The 17,189-nt window shown below is 42.0% G+C and overlaps 1 protein-coding gene across 3 annotated transcripts in view; it reads left to right on the forward strand.

Moving 5' to 3' along the window:
- The window catches only part of AGPS (alkylglycerone phosphate synthase), a 97,598-nt gene extending 87,076 nt beyond the window's left edge, over positions 1 to 10,522 (forward strand). For all 3 annotated transcript variants that reach the window (XM_084798001.1, XM_084798003.1, XM_084798002.1), the window contains exon 20: positions 7,598 to 10,522. In XM_084798001.1, coding sequence (XP_084654127.1) covers positions 7,598 to 7,719 — 122 coding nt within the window. In that variant the 3' untranslated portion in view covers positions 7,720 to 10,522. The remainder of the gene's footprint in view (positions 1 to 7,597) is intronic.
- The last annotated feature ends 6,667 nt before the right edge of the window (positions 10,523 to 17,189 follow it).

Consider the following 17,189-nt stretch of genomic DNA (forward strand, 5'->3'; position numbering starts at 1 on the left):
AATGGAAGTCCTAGGTAAATGAATGGAAGTCCTAGGTAATGAATGGAAGTCCTAGGTAAATGAATGGAAGTCCTAGGTAATGAATGGAAGTCCTAGGTAAATGAATGGAAGTCCTAGGTAATGAATGGAAGTCCTAGGTAAATGAATGGAAGTCCTAGGTAAATGAATGGAAGTCCTAGGTAATGAATGGAAGTCCTAGGTAAATGAATGGAAGTCCTATTCCTGTTCATGCCGTGGTGAAAGACCCCACCTAGTGACTTTCACATCACATCAGACCAGAGAGCAAAAAGTTTGTTTTACCTTTTAGGTTAATAATTTCAGTTTCTTCTTTGTGGCTACCTCTTTCTCCTAGAACTTGTGTATTACATATACTCTTTCTCTACTGAAGTGATGTGAATAGATTCTAACAAGAGATAGTTAAAAACAAATTTAATTCATAATGTATCAGAACATTACAGCTTTTTAAAAATTCCTATCATAGGTGCAGTAAGCCAAGCCCACAGGGAAAGGCTTTCTCAAGTACACTGCTTGCCACCCTCCCACTGAGGCAGCCACAGAGGCTCAGTCTCAGACAAAGGCCTGTGACAATGTGTGTTTATTAGTCCTCCTCTGTACTAAACTTGGAGAAGCATTCAGCCCCAGGTGCATTATTACAAAAGGATGGAGGCTTGAATAACAACCATTTTCTTGGACCATTGAAGAGAACTTTTCTTCCTGGCAGTTTTTTGTTTAGACCTTCCTTATAAAATCAGGTGTTATTAGTGTCAGGATGCTGATATTACATCATCATATTGTTATATGTACTTAACAGTTTATAGTCTGTTCCATGTGGTTACCAAAGTTAATTCTAATAGATGTTTTCAGTATAGTTTCAGTATAGTATCTGTTTGAAATACAATATCTGCTAGGTAAAATGTATTTCTTTTGTTAGTCTATAGTTATGCTATACAACCCAGAAGCCATGATGCCACACATAGCTTTTTTTTTTTTTTGGTTTTGTTTTGTTTTGTTTTGTTTTGTTTTTCGAGACAGGGTTTCTCTGTGTAGCCTTGACTGTCCTGGACTTGCTTTGTAGACCAGGCTGGTCTTGAACTCACAGCTATCTGCCTACCTCTGCCTCATGAGTGCTGGGATTAAAGGCGTGTACCACCACCACCCAGCTGCATATAGCTATTTAAATTTTTTATAATTAAAATAAATAAAATAAAAGCTTACTTATTTAGTTATATTAGGCACATTCCAAATGCTCTGTATCCACATATAACTAGTGGTCACTGTGATGAATGGTTTAGATTTACAATAATTTCTTGTAGAGCTGTGCCACTTGCTGCTGCTGCTGCAGTTAGTTGTAGCAGTGAAAGTATATCTCTGGGGCAGTTGTTTAGGCACCTAGGTGATGAACACTTGGAAGCATAGAGAGCCATGAATTTCTCAATCTTGGTGGGTTTTGTTTGTTGTTTTGTTTTGTTTTTTGAGACAGAGTTTCTCTGTGTAGCTTTTGCTGTGCTGCTGGAACCCTCTCTCTGTAGACCAAGCTAGCCTTGAGCTCAGAGATCTGCTTGCCTCTGCCTCCCAAGTGCTGGGATTAAAAGCATGAGCCAACCACCACCCAGCTGAATGATGATATATTTTTATTTTATGTGCACTGGTGTTTTGCCTGTACACATGTTTGTGTGAGGGCGTCAAATCACTTGAAACTGGACTACACACAGTTGTGAGCTGCCATGTGGATGATGGGAATTAAATCTAGGTCCTCTGAAAGAACAGCCAGTGCTCTTAACTGCCAAGCCATCTCTCCAATGCCATTACCTAGCCAGATCATTTTTTGTTGGTGGAGTGCTGCTCTGTGAGTTTGGAATGTTTAGCAGCATCTGAGGCTTCCACCAAGTAGATGTCTATCTTAGGGTTGCTATTGCTATGATGAGCCACCATGACCAAAAACAAGTTGGAGAGGAAAGCCTTTTTTTAATATTTGCTTTGTTTTCCTATCACTGAAGGAAGTCAGGACATGAACTCAAGCAGGGCTGGAACCTGGAGGTAGGAGCTGATGCAGAGGCCATGGAGGGTGCTGCTTACTGGCTTGCTTCCCATGGCTTGCTCAGTCTGCTTTCTCAGAGAACCCAGGACCACCCATCCAGGGGTGACACCACCCATAATGGGCCATGCCCTCCCACATCAATCACTAATTAATAAAATGTCCTATGGTCAGATCTTAGGCCGGCATTTTCTTAGTTCAGGTTCTTTCTCTTATGACTTTAGCTTATGTCACGTTGACATAAAACTATCCAGTACAATGCCAATAACAGTTGCCCCATTAGGAGAGCCAGAAAGGCCGTAGACATTGCTAAATGCTAGTCACCACAGTTGAGAATCACCAATAAAACTGGGTATGGTGGTGCATGCCTGTAATCCCTGCACTTAGGGAGACAGAGGCAGGCAGATCGCTGTGAGTTTGAAGCCAGCCTGGTCTACAAAAAGTCCAGGACAGTGAAGACTACAGAGAATCCCTGTCCTGGAAACAAGAGGGGGGAGGGAGGAGGGAGGAGAGACACAGAGAGACCTCAGAAGAGCTATTCAAACATTCAAAGCTAATAGGTAAACGGTGTAGACAGACCCTTAGCATAAAAACAAAGCATCAATAACAATAAAACCTGGCATTGCTAGAAAGCATGGTGGGCAGTAGACATAGATATAACTCCAGCACTCAGGCAGCTGAGGCAGGATGATCACAGGGTCAAGACCAGGTCTCAGAAAACCAACAAAACTCACTAAACAAGACAGAAAGAAACAGGCATTTTAAATGTCAGCAATAAGAGAAAACCCATATGACACTGGATTTTAGTTGCTGTTTATAAACTCTGTAGTATTCATCAGCATGTCTTAATGGCAGAAGTTTCATTAGCAGATGACGCAGATGCATAGTATTTGTAGTCATGAGCATTCAGTTTCTCTTACAAAGTTATGAAGATCATAGTCCTGTCTCAGATGCTCTTAAGGGCTAGATGCAGGTAGAGGTCCATTGGCTGGCATTTCTGGAGCATACAGTTTTGCCGCAGTCAACCAACCATATGTGCTTTACAGCACAAGCAGATATGTAAATCAGAGGCCTTTCTAAGTTGAATTTCCTTTTAAGAAACATTATCAGCTCTGAGTAACTCAGATTTTCCATTGTTTTTCTCTGTTCTCATTAGTACCTAACAGATCCCAGAGTACCCAAATTTCATCTGACAAGACATTGGGTGTCCGTCCAGTGTCAGTTCTGTACATAATCTAGCAATAGTTTCATCATACCAGTTAATAGAAAAACAAGTTGTTTATGTGAATTAAAGAGCTGTGGCTCAGCTGTCATGAATGCTTTCTGTGAAGTCATGAGGATCAGAGCTCAAATCTCAGCACCCACATACCAAGCTGAGCATCTGGTGCTCTCTTGTAACCCCAGCTCTGAGTAGGGCAGGGCCAGGAGGATCTCTAGGGCCTGTTGGCTGTCACTGTAGCTGAGAACATGTGAGACTAGGTTACAGTGACAGACCCTGCCTCAGAGGACTAGAGGAAGACACCTAGCATCCTCTTTTGGCCTTCATATTTACACCAAAGCACATAGACCATACACTAAGGAAGGAAGAAGGGAAAAAAGAAGGAACAAACGAACAAATGAAAGATTTAAAAAGGCACTCCTCAGAGCACTCATCTACAAATGAATCTCTGTGATTTTCTTTAAGGCTGAATTGGTACTTGGTGTGTTGAGTGTGGGTGGCATTTTGATTTTTTAGTTGTTACTGCTCCTTTTGTGATGATGGGAATTAAGGTGAGGCCTGTGCATACTGAACATGTCCTGTATCCTTAGTACTCAAGATGTGCTTGTTAAAATACTGGCTGTTCCCTTTCGGCTTTTGCTGATTCTACTTTTGTTCTTCAGCTTTATTAAGCTTTTCAATAAGTGGTCTGTTTTATCATTGGCTCTTTCCTCCTCCTTCTGCTCCACTGCATTCTCTGTGGTGTCCTCCTCCCTTCCACCAAGTATCCTGACCCTTGTAGCATCCTAGGTAAGCCCTTTACCACCGAGCTGTGTGCCGGTCGTCCCCCCCCCCCCATTTTGTTCTTCTATTTAAGTTGTAAAAGTCTTTCTGCCCTTATAATCAAACTGTGACTAACAAGTTAAAGTTATCTAGATAAGAGACCTTGGTGTTCAGCTGGCCCCGATGTAGTCCTTGAGTAGTTCCTGCTAACTACAAAGAGTAGTTCCAGATACTGGTTGTGGGTCAGGCTGGCCATCATATCCACATGTTTTCTTTACATAGGACTCCATTCACTTCACCGTGTGTGTGTGTGTGTGTGTGTGTGTGTGTGTGCGCGCGCGCGCGCGTGCGCATGTACCAGTGTGTGCATGTGGAGTCCAGAGGTTCACAGTGAGTATCATTCTCACTCACTCTGTATCTTAGTTCTTGAGATGGGGACTCTCACTGAACCTAGAATTTGTCTTCTGTGCTAGACTAGCAAGCCAGTAAGCTCCAGGGACCTGCCTATCTTTGCCTGTTCCTAGCACTGTGGTTAAAGATGAGTGTCCCCATCCTGGCTTTTATAGGGCTGCTGATGATCCTAACTCAGGTCCTCACGCCTTTGCAAACCCTTTACCCACTGGGCCATCTCTGTGGCCCTGTTCATTTTCTAAATTCTATATATCCTACTACAAAACAGATTATTCCTTGAATCTGTCCAAAGAGCTATATAAAGTAAGTGACTTCAGAAAACATCCCTGGAACGTTCTATTTTTTGTTTAGCTTAGAAGAACATATTAAAAATCCTATTTATTCAGTAAATATACAGACAGACACAATTAGAAATCAGACTGAAAATGTGAAAACCATTTTTAGTTTAAGCAAGAAAAGGTGCCCCTGGCCATTAGATTGTCAAGTAGCCATTAACACCACACATAGGATAGTCCTGTAGAAAGCATAAGCTTTACCGTGCCATACGGTTCCTTGTAGTGACTGCTGAGTAATGGCTGTGTAGAAGTTGTCACAGTTTTACTTGTAGCCATTCAGTCACTCTGCCCTGTGATAGGGCATGCTATGTAGAAGGAACTCTATCTTCTAGAAAGTAAGCTGTGAAAATGTTTAAGGTGCTACCATATAGGTGTCTAGCACATGTGTTACATGTGTGCAAGATGAGTGTGGCTTCTAATACAAACACGAGCAAGCTATTTTCTGAAGGGCATGTGGTCCAGCTCTGCAACGAAAGTCTTTTGCTTGGATGCTGCTTCCCTCTCTAGGTGTGGGCCTGTGCTGTTTTAATTATTGATGCATCTCAGGCAGCCCTACAGTTCTCCAGAATTTCAGGGCTGTTTCCAGGTCCTTCTGATGGCTAAGTCTCGTGACATGCCTATGTTTCAACTATGCTTCCTCTTAGTACACTTACTCTACAGTTAGTTGGCTTAATTTGCCAAGCAAAACCAAAGATTTCTAGTCTGTTTACTTGGATAAGTCAAGATTTCCAACCCCCTGACTTGCCGTTTCTATTACCAGCAGTGGGAGTGGCTCACAGACCAGTACCACAAATGGGTTAAATTCTTTCATCAAACATGTTTATGAGGGGCCACGGCTGTGCTTCTCCCCTGCTGCTTGCTAGTTCACTAATCAAATGTATGTTAGATTGATTATTGTAAAAGTATAAACCATAGAAAATTTGACAAGATAGATGTGTAAATTATCCTTCTGACAGAACTAATGATGCACTCCAAGCACCTTCTGTTTTCCAGTGCTTGGCGAGCGACTTCATTAAGTATGCAATGGCTGTTGGGTGGCTTCTCAGACAATGGTTCAGTTCCTCGTGGGATTGCATTATTACTAGAGGTGTAAAACCAGGCAGACAAGCTAGCTGTTGGCGTCCTGCTGAGCTTCTAATGTGCTCCATCTTGTTGGAGCAGTTGTTTGCCGTCTTTTCAGGACAATTACATCCATAACCACAGGACACATTCAGTGACGCTATATTACAGATAACCGTGGAGGCTGGCACTGACTGCTCTTCATCCCTCTCTCCTGAGCTGCCACAGCGCGCGTGGCACTTTCCACAACTCAGAGTAGCTGCTGTTTATTTTAGTTATCAGTTTCACAGAGCAAATCTGGAAATGGGCATTTAACGTGTGTAGGATGTTACAATTAAATAGGTCAGTCTACTTGTAGATGGAAAAGCTCAGCTTGCAGCACAGTGCAAGGTGCTAATGGTCCTGCTAGAGATCTTCAGGTGGAGGCTGTGTGAGGAGTCCACACGTGTGACATCTGTCTTCAGAGAGAGAGCGCTAAATAGAAATGTTCATTTTGAACTTTAGATCCCCCCGACTAAACTTTGCATCCCCTATTGTAACATCTCAGTGCTTTGTTGTTTGTGAGTCCAACTGCAAACACCATGCTTTCTGAAGTATCGAGCCATTTGTTACATGGATAATGAGTTGATGGTTTCCCAGAAAACTGGACTTAAAAGCTGTTCTGAGGTATTTAAGGTTCTGAAAGGCAGGTGCCTGGTGTATGGCTGCAGCCTGACAAATGGGAGTGCACTTTGGGGTGACAGGCTGGACACTTTATTGAAAGGCTTCCTATTTCTGTTGGCCAATTAAGTCTCTGTTAATGACTTTGGATCATTAATGAACATTTGTGCAAAGTGACTAAATTCAGTTATTACAATAATGCATATGTTCAAGAAGTGCTCACTGAAAACCGTCCTGATGTAAATTAAAACACCTGTCTTGCCAGGTTAAAGCCAATACACTGCTTTCAGTACCAAAGCAAATTGACAGTCAGCTTTTTTTTTAATCTGTCCCTCACAGAAGTTTTAGGTAGAAAAAGTTGTTTTATATTTAGTGCCTTTAAAAATAAGGAACCTGCTAACTATTGTAATACTTCATTGCCTTAAAAATTTTAAGACCTAAAGGGAGGAAAAATAAAATAAAATGGACAGTAGAGGAGATTAAATTTAAGACAAATTAGGTAGGTACCTGCTTTTGTGCCCTTCCGCCTCAAAAAAATAAAAATAAAAATAAAAAGTTTGCATGCGGCAGAACAGTGGCAAGAGTGCGGCTGTTACCTGGTGCACGGGGTATGGAAATCCCTTGGAAACTTCTCCCCCCAGAATCTTTGAGTCAGATTTTCTCATTTCTTTTAAATTGTACCCTTTAAAATATTTTAAAGATCTGTCATTTTTGTTAAGTCTCCCAACAGACTCATTTTTCTGATAGTTTTCTTCAGTAAGGTTCACTTTCTACAAAATTTTGACTTGTTCAGTAGTTATGACAAGGGTTAGGCTTTTAATTTTTTTTCACCTTGTTATTTGTAAAATAGGCTGCAATCTCAGTCCATGTCTCCTTCAGTCTCCATTTCATAGTTTACAGAGGAAGGAGACACAGTGGGCAAAGACTTCCCCTGGGAATGCATTGAGCTTAATGAGCTCGATAGTCTGGTGGGCTCAATAAATCAAAGAAAGCAAAACATTTCTCATTTTTGAATAAAAGCATTTATCACACAGTGTTTGCTCACTCATGGTCACAAGATTGATTGGTTTCCAGCACTCACGGTATATATTGAAGCCTTTTTGTTTTCTTTTCCAGTGGGCAAGTTACGAAAGCAGTGGCTAAAGGAGAGCATCTCTGATGTCGGCTTTGGGATGCTAAAGTCTGTCAAGGAATATGTGGACCCTGGCAACATCTTTGGAAACAGAAACCTTTTATAACTCCATTATTATCATTATGAAAAATGTTACCTTTTAAAAGTCATCGGCTATGGTTCTACCAGTAATCCAATATATCATGGACTGTATTTCAGCTGCATCTGTTTGTTGGTTTAAAATGAGTTGGTTTTTGTTCCGTGCTTTGTTTCTACATCTATAGATTGACAGATGGCGTTCCTGGGTCTCTCATTGTAGGTGTACCAGTTTATAGCCAACTAACTGGTTGTCATTTCAGATTTTAGTCAGGCACCACAAGGCTGCCTGTTATCTGAGGAGGGTGCTGCCAGCTGTTCTACACGCTCCTCCTCGAGGTGAGCTGAGGCAGATGGTGTCGTCATGCGTTGTTGTCTAGCCTCTCTTGCATTGTGTCCTTTCCTAAATATTTCTCTAGAGCAGAGACTCTGGCAAGGATTCTGCTGGTGAGAGATATTTGTGTATGTTGTTAAAGCATACTTCCCTGTGAGTAGGCTGTTGAGGAGGACGCTCAGATAGCCGGCAGTCTGTTACTAGCATGCCTTCATCTGTATAAGGTGCTCAGCGTAAGCTTTGCTTGAAGTGAATACACAGTTACAAACCTAAATGCCAACATACAAATGACTCTGTGAGCAGACACAGTTTTGTCCTGGTGTCTGTTTCTAGTAGGGTGTGAGTTGTACTTGTCACTGAGATGTTGTTGTGTCCTAGGTCTGTCATAACGTGCTTTGTAAGGAAGCTGACTTCTTGCACGGGAAGGACAGGTTTGACGTGAAGGGCAGGCCGTTGTACACCTTACAGTCCCCACGTCTCTGCTGCCCCATGCTTGTCGCCAGCTGCACGCACAGCTGCAGCATGAACACAGGGAAGGCCCCTGAGCCTGCTGTCTCCAGTTTACAGAAGTATTCAACTAAAGAAACAGTCTTCAGTTGACTTTTGGATTTGAAAGCCTCAATAATTTTAATGACAACAATCTTTTTTTTTTCTCATTAGCCATAAATAGCCTGATAATTTTTCATGGAAAATAGTTTCAGTTTAATTCTTAATCATAGTTTAATGTTTTTTTGAATTACTGGTTTAACCTAAATTTTAAAAATGTATTAGTGCATATGCCATAATCACAGGTTTGAAATATCCTATTTCTTAAATAAAAAGGAGAATATTAACCACATTTAGGAGACGTTTTTACATTCAGAACTGAATACTGAAATAAGTGGAGCGATTGCTTTAAATCACTGTCTGCTGAGGTTCCTGATTCACATTTTGAGATGGATTCTTTTCTTAATGCAATACCTAACTTTTGATAATTTTTTAAAATTAATATTTAATCAGATGATGTAAGTCAAAATGCAGACGATCCTTTAAAAGGACACACTGTCTGTCTATGTAGCAACAGCTCCAGATATGTTGGGGCCGTTTCATACCTTTTATATCTGAAGTAGCCTTAAACAGAACAGCGAAAACTTAAAATTGACAAAATGATATTTTTTAACATTTCAAAATGATAAATAATTTTTAACTATTAAAATTGGCCTAAAACTAACAAATTTAAATCTGTAGGAAAATCAATATTAAGTATTAGTTTAACACTATTTTTTGGAAGCTGCCTCTTTATTGATGATTTATTTTTAATTATAAAGTTTACATCAGATCTTTGATTAAAGACTTTGATGGTTTGAAATAGCTGGACACTCGAGGAAATTGCCTCTTGAAATATAAGATTCTTTATAAAATGCATCTCTTCATGAAGGTGATTGACTAATTAGCGATTGAAATGTAACATTTAGTAAGATTCCAACATCTCACTGGAAGTGGCTACATGTTTCCAAGTAATTATTTTAAGAAACAGTTTGATTAGCAGATCCAGTTCCTTGCATGTGGTTGTGCAAACATTTTCCTCAGCAAACTGTACTGTAATTGTAACTGACACCTGAGGTTGTTGGGTTCCCCACACTCCATAAGCTTTATGGCAGTTAGCAGTTTACGTCTGTTCCTCTTCTCTGTGTATGCAGGCCTCACTAGCCTTGGTTCTATAGCGGTTACTACATTGTGTATTTGAAATCATTTCTACAGGGATCATTTTGGTACACAAGAGTGTTCACTAGTAATGTCTCGCTGACTGTAAACCAAGACACCTTCCCACCCACTTCTGAGAGGTGCCTCAGTGTAGACTGTGTCTGCTGAGGACGTGAGTTCTTGAGTATGCACAAAGCAATTAAACCTTGCCTCTTCTTTCAGGAGTATCTGCACATGGCTTCATGAGGTTAAGCCCAGGAGACTATTGTTATCTGAAACATCTTAACTCATAGACTAGTTTCTTTAAAAATTGAGTCTGTCTGATATTCAAAAGCGCATAACACTTACACTTCCTTCTTAAGCTGGTCATATATCTAATATTTTGCTTACATCTGATGTAAGCAAAATATGTAGGCTGGGGGTTTGGTGGGAGTGGGAACTTGCTGCTAGTGAGAAAAGGAGTCAGGTACTAAAGACTCAACAGACAGGCTTTATTGACCTTGGAGAAACTGCTGCTGCAGTGTGTGGTGCACTGTGTAGTGGTGCGTGAGTGAGCTGAGTCTCATGCCATCTATGGTCCTTGAGGCGCTTACGTTGACGAACTGTGGAGGCCACATGTTTCTTTTGTCTGGTATTTTATCAAAGAATAAAAGATTAAACTCTGCTCTTTTTAGGAATGGGAGGCTGTTACTCGAAATGCTTACATATTATAGGAATGTTGATCTAAGGTTATTTATGAATCTGGAAGCCTTCTAGTATGCGTATTTGTGTCGGTGTATTTTGGAAAACAAAAGCTCAATAAAAGACAAGCTTCCATCAGTGTGTATATTATATCAGATATAAACACATGTAAGAACCCTCCTTTCCCCCCTCCAGAATATTGTAACTGAGTCCTAGTTTGCATATTTGAAAAAGCCTTTCTGCATGTTAATCCCAGGGGTAGTTCTTTGTCATATTCTTCATCCCGATAGCCTCTAAGTGTAATTGATCAGAGCAGCTCTGAAGTCCTAACATGAAGTTTGTGGCTGCAGATGGGGCTGGGCTTGGTATCCCTGTCAGAACACAGTGATGGAGGACTGCCCCACTCCGTGCTGTGACAATGCTCGTGCGACCACAGGTGCTGTCTGTGGAAGGTGTATCTCCAGCCTGAGGAGAGTGAGACACAGCAATGAATAGTTTTAGTAATTTTGAGGGTTTCCCCCTCAATCTTCAGTAATTTTGATTTCAACACACACTCAGCTTGTAGTCAGAGAAAAGCAGGGAGACAGCAGGTGCAGGCTAGGACCGCGGAGTCCGAGTTCTCAGCCGTTGGCTTCGGCAGTGTGGAGGCTTGGCTTGGCTCAGGGCTTTATGTTCCGTTGTGAGCCATCTGCCTGCAGGTTCATTTAATTCTTACTAATTTCTCTTTACCAAGGAAAGAAAACCACTTATTCAATGACAGGACAATCCTGAACGTATAAAGGGTTTTCTTAAACTGTTGAAGTACGTGTCTGACGTGAAGGTTGTAACCCAGCTTTCTGTTCCTTAAGCCAAATAGTATTCATCTTCAGTGTGAAACTTAACTGTAAAATCTGCTTGTATAATGTCAAGAGTTTATAGAAACATTGTTAATAAAATGACATGAGCCTATGATTTTTTTTAAATCAAAGGAAGTGTGAAGCTGTTTTTTCTTCTGTTTGCATATGTTTTCAACTTTACTTTTTTAACCCATATTTCCACAGATTTGAAAGTAGAAAGTAATTTTTATAAGTCTGCTAATGTAGCATTATCAAGACAATCTAGCTATGATTAAACCCTCTTGGCTTTATAGCTGAATATGCCATAAGCTGGGTTGCATCAGTCTCCGGTTAATTTTAAATCAAGACTAAACTCCTAGGTGTTGAGTCTGTGACCCTGAAGCATTCTCTTTCCAACCTGGAAGGTCACAGTGAACGATCTCTCATGCTTCTAAGTACAATTGGCTCCTCAACGGAGGGAGAAAGGATCACAGATGGATGCCACACCCGAGCCAAAGAACCCTCACAGAATTATAGCTAGTTCTGTGAACACAAAAACACCCCGCCCACCCACAGATATTGTTTTATTTTTAAAGAAGGAATAACACACTGTTTGATGATTAAAAAAAAAAAAAAGACACTAGGGGTTTATTTCCTGAGAGCAGGGAAACAGGAAGAAGAAATCTCGAGCATAGGTTGCTTTGCTCAGCTGCACATGCCATTTGGAAGACAGCTGATGTTAGTGCTGTTTCTCAGCACCACAGCCCGCATCCTTTGAAACACTTATCCTCTTGCTGTCCACAGAGGTCCTGGAATGCCTGTATCAGTGTAGTTTCTATAAATAGATATTTATTGAGTGATAACTTAGACACTGTCCCCTAAAAGCTCACAGTGCCTTGTTGGGATTTTTCTCTTTTTCATGAAACCATTTAAAATGTGAGAAGGCACATCTGTAAAGACAAAGTTGGTGTAGCAATTCAAGGGTCTCCACCTTCAAGAACTCATCAGAATTTGGTGATTGTATGTAGAAACACTGTTTCGTGATCTGTGTTAGTTACATGCTGACGCTGGACTCAGCTGACCACTCTGGGATTTGTGTCAACTTTTCATTCCTACTGTCCCAACCCAGTAGCCCTGAGCTGTGTCTCGGTGAGGGCAGATACTTGGGACACCCTCACACAGCTCCCTAAGGAGCAGAGCCTGGAAGCAGGGTTTCTAGTCCATGTATTGTGTCTGTGTTGTGTGTGATGGTGCCTTCAGAATAATGAGCATTTTGTTCCTGGGCCATGACAAATTCTGTGAGAAGTAGGTGTGTTCTATACAGCTTTGTCCTTTTTGCTAAGCCTGTGAAATACTTTGATCCAACTTGACTTGAATAATATCTTATCCTGAGTCTTCCTCCATGGCAGTACATGTTTCTGCCAGTACTGTAGTAATCTTTTGGGAACTACTTGTGGGTAAAAATGTATGTAATACATTATACTGCTGTAACTAGTGCATAGGAAACCCTTCTTCCCCTTACACTTAAAGGCTAGCAGTGGACATGTGGTGGAGCTAACACTCCCGGGAGGGTCTAGCAGAGCTCATCAAGTTCAAATTGAGCCATGCCTCGTTTCCACAAGGGCTCAATGCATAGTCCGGACACCATGCTTTTAGTGTATGTGCAGATTTCCCTTTTATTAGTTTTTCTTAGACTGTCTTGTTCTAAAACAAAAATGCCCATGTGTAATTTTTTAAAGATGTGCTGGGAACAAATAAAACATTTCTAAAACCAATCATTGTTTACCGAACTTTTTATTTAACCCTTGCCAATGGCTTCTTCTCTCAGCAATACTTCAGTGGTTGCCAGCACTGGTTGTTCTTCTAGAAGACCCAGGTTTGATTCCCAGCACCTACGTGGGACTCAAACTGTCTTCAACTCCAGTTCCATGGGATCTGATGCCTGGTGATGTTTACACCCCCATGTGGTACACAGACATACATGCAGATAAAATACTAATATGTATAAAATAAACGAGGGGGCAGGGAGGGAGAATAAGATGCAAAGCAATTGAGGAAGATTCAACATCAACCTTGGGGGTTCTGTTCATGTACCTGCACATACACAAGTATGCCTAGACACATGAGCGTGCACACATGACTGCATACACATGCTCAAAAAGCCAAAACCAAAAAACTAAGCTGTGGACGAAACTCACTCAGAAAAGGCAACCTAATTATTTTGTAGTGTGAGCTGACAAGGTAGTGCCCGTTAACAATGCACTTACTAGTGACTAGACTCTCAGGCACATTGGTGCTGTTCTGGGGGACTTGTAGTTAGGCCTCAACATCTGAGATGAAAACATGGACACAAGCTGCCTGGACAGAAACTAGAGTCACTTGGGAAAACACCCCCCACCAGGTTATACAGAACTGTGGTGCATTTTAAAAAGTTGATTGATGTGGGAGGGTTCAGTTTACTGTGGGTGTTTCCACCCCTAGGCTGGTGGGGGCGGGGGGCATGGCATGGCTAGGAAGCCAGTATGAAGCATTCTTTAATAGTCTGCATCAGCTCCTGCTTGCAGGTTTCCTGCCCTAACTTTTGAGTGATGGGCTGTGATGTGGAACTGAAAGCTGAAATAAACCCTTTCCTCCCCCAGGTTGCTTTTGGTTGTGTTTATCACAGCAATGTTACCCTAAGGTAGCATCCAGCCCATAGCCCTCATAAACAAGGCACCATAATGTGGGGCCAAACCTGTCATGGAAATTCCATGAGGGTTCCATCCAGGATGGTCCTCTAAGCCAGATGTGTTCCTCCTAGGGAGCAGGTGTCTCACTGCAGGTGAGCAACCTCCATTTTCACCAGTACACCTGGTTTCGGGTGGTCTGCCTCTGGAGAGTCGGTGTTGAGTTTGCCCCTGTACACCCATCCCTCACACACAGTCTTAGTGCACCCTCCATGCTGCAGCAGAGGCCACGTTCAAAGAGGAGCTGTCTTGAAGAATCCAAATCTTTTAACAGGGAGAGACTGTAACCTTCGCTGGCCTTAACCCCTCAGAGATCTGGCTGTCTCTGCTTCCTGAATGCTGCTCACCACCACCAACAACCCCACCCCAGGCTCTATTATTATTATTATTATTTTTAAGACTCTTAACTTTTCCTTCTGGTCAGTCATCTGAAGTCACCAAGGATTCCAAGATGAATAAACACCCTTTTGACAAAGGTCCTGAGACTAGCCCTGATCAACAGCCAAGTTTTGCAGGTTACATCAGCCCTGATGAGACCCATCACCATGCTGGTGAAGTTGGAGGATGTTCTTACAGGAGAAGCCCAGCGTTCCCCTCGGCTGATGACCATGACAACTCCAAAGCCTTTGTAGACTCAGAACCTAGAAAATGACCCGCAAGACCACGCCTACAAAGCGCCTGTCCTGTTGGCTAAACCCCAAGCCTCTCCTTCATTAACGCCTCATCTTGTTATCCCCGTGAGGACGAACACGGGGCCACAGTTCCTTCACTTGTTCTGCCTAGGTTGGCCATGCCAATTGATTTTTTTTTTCTTTCTGCTTTTTACCACTCTTTATTTTATTGATGTATTGTGGGTGACTGAGCCTAGACTGTTGTGACTCCTATAGTTAGAGCTTTTGCCTTAAAATTCTGGTAGTGTACTCAAATTCTGTGTTTATTTGGAGATCCAGGGCTGACTAGTCTCATGAGGTACAGGGTTTTACATTCAAGCCCTTTGAAATAGACCATGTCAGTATTACAAAGAAATCTTAAAGGAGTAGAACTTCAGAAATACAGGGGAATCATTCCTCTTTGTCAAGAACAGTGTTTTTAGCACTACCGTGTATGCACAAGAGTCACGGGACAGTGCTTTGTGCCAGCTGTAGACACTGTCAGTCAAATAAAAAAACAATGAGGGGGAGGGGCTGGTATTGTAAAGTCATTCAAGAATTAATCAAGTTTCTTAGCACCACACCAGCACCATGGCACATGCACACTTGCACTCACATGCACACTAAGTAAATAAATGTAAACATTCTTTGAATCTATGCACTAAAAATAAACATAGTGAATACTCCAGAAAGATTAAGAATGCCGTCCCCACCCCCCACCCCACAAGCTTCTCCAGGCCTCAACTCCAGGCTCCTGAGGATTTGCTGTCACTGAAGCCAGTTACCCTTCCCTGGAGATCCGGGCTGGGGGGATTGGGGGGGTGGGGTGGGGTGGGGTGGGGGGACTGTTGCCCCGACTGAGCTTTATTTTTTCACTTAGTGGTAGAGCAGTCAGAATTTCCAGACTGCCTTACTAACCAGGAAGTGCTGACTGCCCAGCTGCCAGAGCTAAAAAAGCTGCTCTGAAAAGCTTTTTCTGTTCTGAAAATGAAGCCACTCACATACGCAAACCACAGACAGCACCTGGGTAAATAAACTGGCCAAGTAAAGACTGGGTGAAAGGGAATCTGAAAAACATTTATTTGCTTTTACTGGCTAACATTACTTTCTTTTTTCTTTCTTTCTTTCTTTTTTTTAAGAAAAGAAGAGGAAATGGGAAATTTTTAAATGTTGATTGTTGAAAAATAAGATTGCAGTTAATTTACTTTTGAGTTCTTAAAGGGCTACGGAGTTTTGGAGGGGCAAGAACTACTGCCACAGCAGAAGTTACCAGGCAACACTCTTGAGACAATGTGCTACTGGATGCCATCTTTGGAGGCCGCTGAACACTGACTCTCCTCTGGTGCGGGATCAGACTAACACTGCCAAATGATAGCAGCTCAGATTACCATTACAACTGTGAGACTACACAGTAAGTCAGACTTTGTTTTCTAACAGACTTTGAGCACCCAGCAGTTGACTGTGCTGAGCCTCCATGCCATAACTCTGTGGCTAACCTGTCCCTAAAGGGGAAAATCATCGTCACATGATGGTAGGGGCTCCTTGTCTGGCAGTAGAAAGTGCCTTGGTTGAGCCTAAGAAACTGCTTAATATGTAGGTAAGAAATTCAAAATCAGCAATTATATATGATTCAGCGTGATAACTGTTTTTAAAACCAGGTCAAATTGGGGTTACATTTATGGAGAGACAGACGAGGGGCTAAAAAACAATTCTTATTTTTTTGTAGGATTCAGAATAATTAGTTGATTAGAATGAGCAGGGATCCCAGTGGGAAGCCAGTGAGATGAACAATGAACCTATGAGCTTACAGCCCAGGACTTTGCATCAGTTGTGGGAACGGGTTATTTTGGACAGGGTAATGGCAAGGAAGTAAAACAATTTTTGTTCCCAAGTCTCTAAAAACAAGGAAACTACAGTATACTCAAAATTGTGCAGCTAAAAGTAGTAATTAAAAACCGAATTTTCCATGGCCTACAGAATCAACCCCGCAGGGCTCCTAGGGGCTCCCAGACACAGAAGCAGCAATCACAGAGCCTGCATGGGTGCCAGGTCCTCGGCAAGTATGGTACAGTGTTAGCTAGCTTGGTGTTTTTGTGGGGTTTCTAACAGTGGGAGTGGGGGTGTCTCTGACTCTATTGCTGGCTCTTGGGACCCTTTCCGTCCACTGGTTTGCCTCACCCAGCCCTAATAGGAAGGTTTGTACCTAGTTTTTTCTTTACACATGCATGCACATGCGCGCGCGCGCGCGCACACACACACACACACACACACACACACACACACACACACATCTGTCATGCCATGTTTGGTTGATGTCCCTGGGAGGCCTGCTCTATTCTGAGGGTAGATGAAGGAGCAGTGGATCTGGGGAGAAAGGAGATGTGGGGAAAACTGAGAAGAGAGGAGGGAGGAGAAACTGCAACCAGGTGGTATTGTATGAGAGGATTAAAGAACAAAACAAAACAACAACAACAAAACCCCTATGTTTTCTTGTTACCTTTGGCCCTAATTACTGGGAGAGATAAATGAAAATAAAATATTTAAACAAACAGCAACAGTATGACTTGGTCGTAAATTCAAATCATTAACTCATGAAACTAAACACCACAGAA

This window comes from Acomys minous, assembly GCF_964271855.1.
Source record: "Acomys minous genome assembly, chromosome: 10".
NCBI classification, from domain to species: Eukaryota; Metazoa; Chordata; class Mammalia; order Rodentia; family Muridae; genus Acomys; species Acomys minous.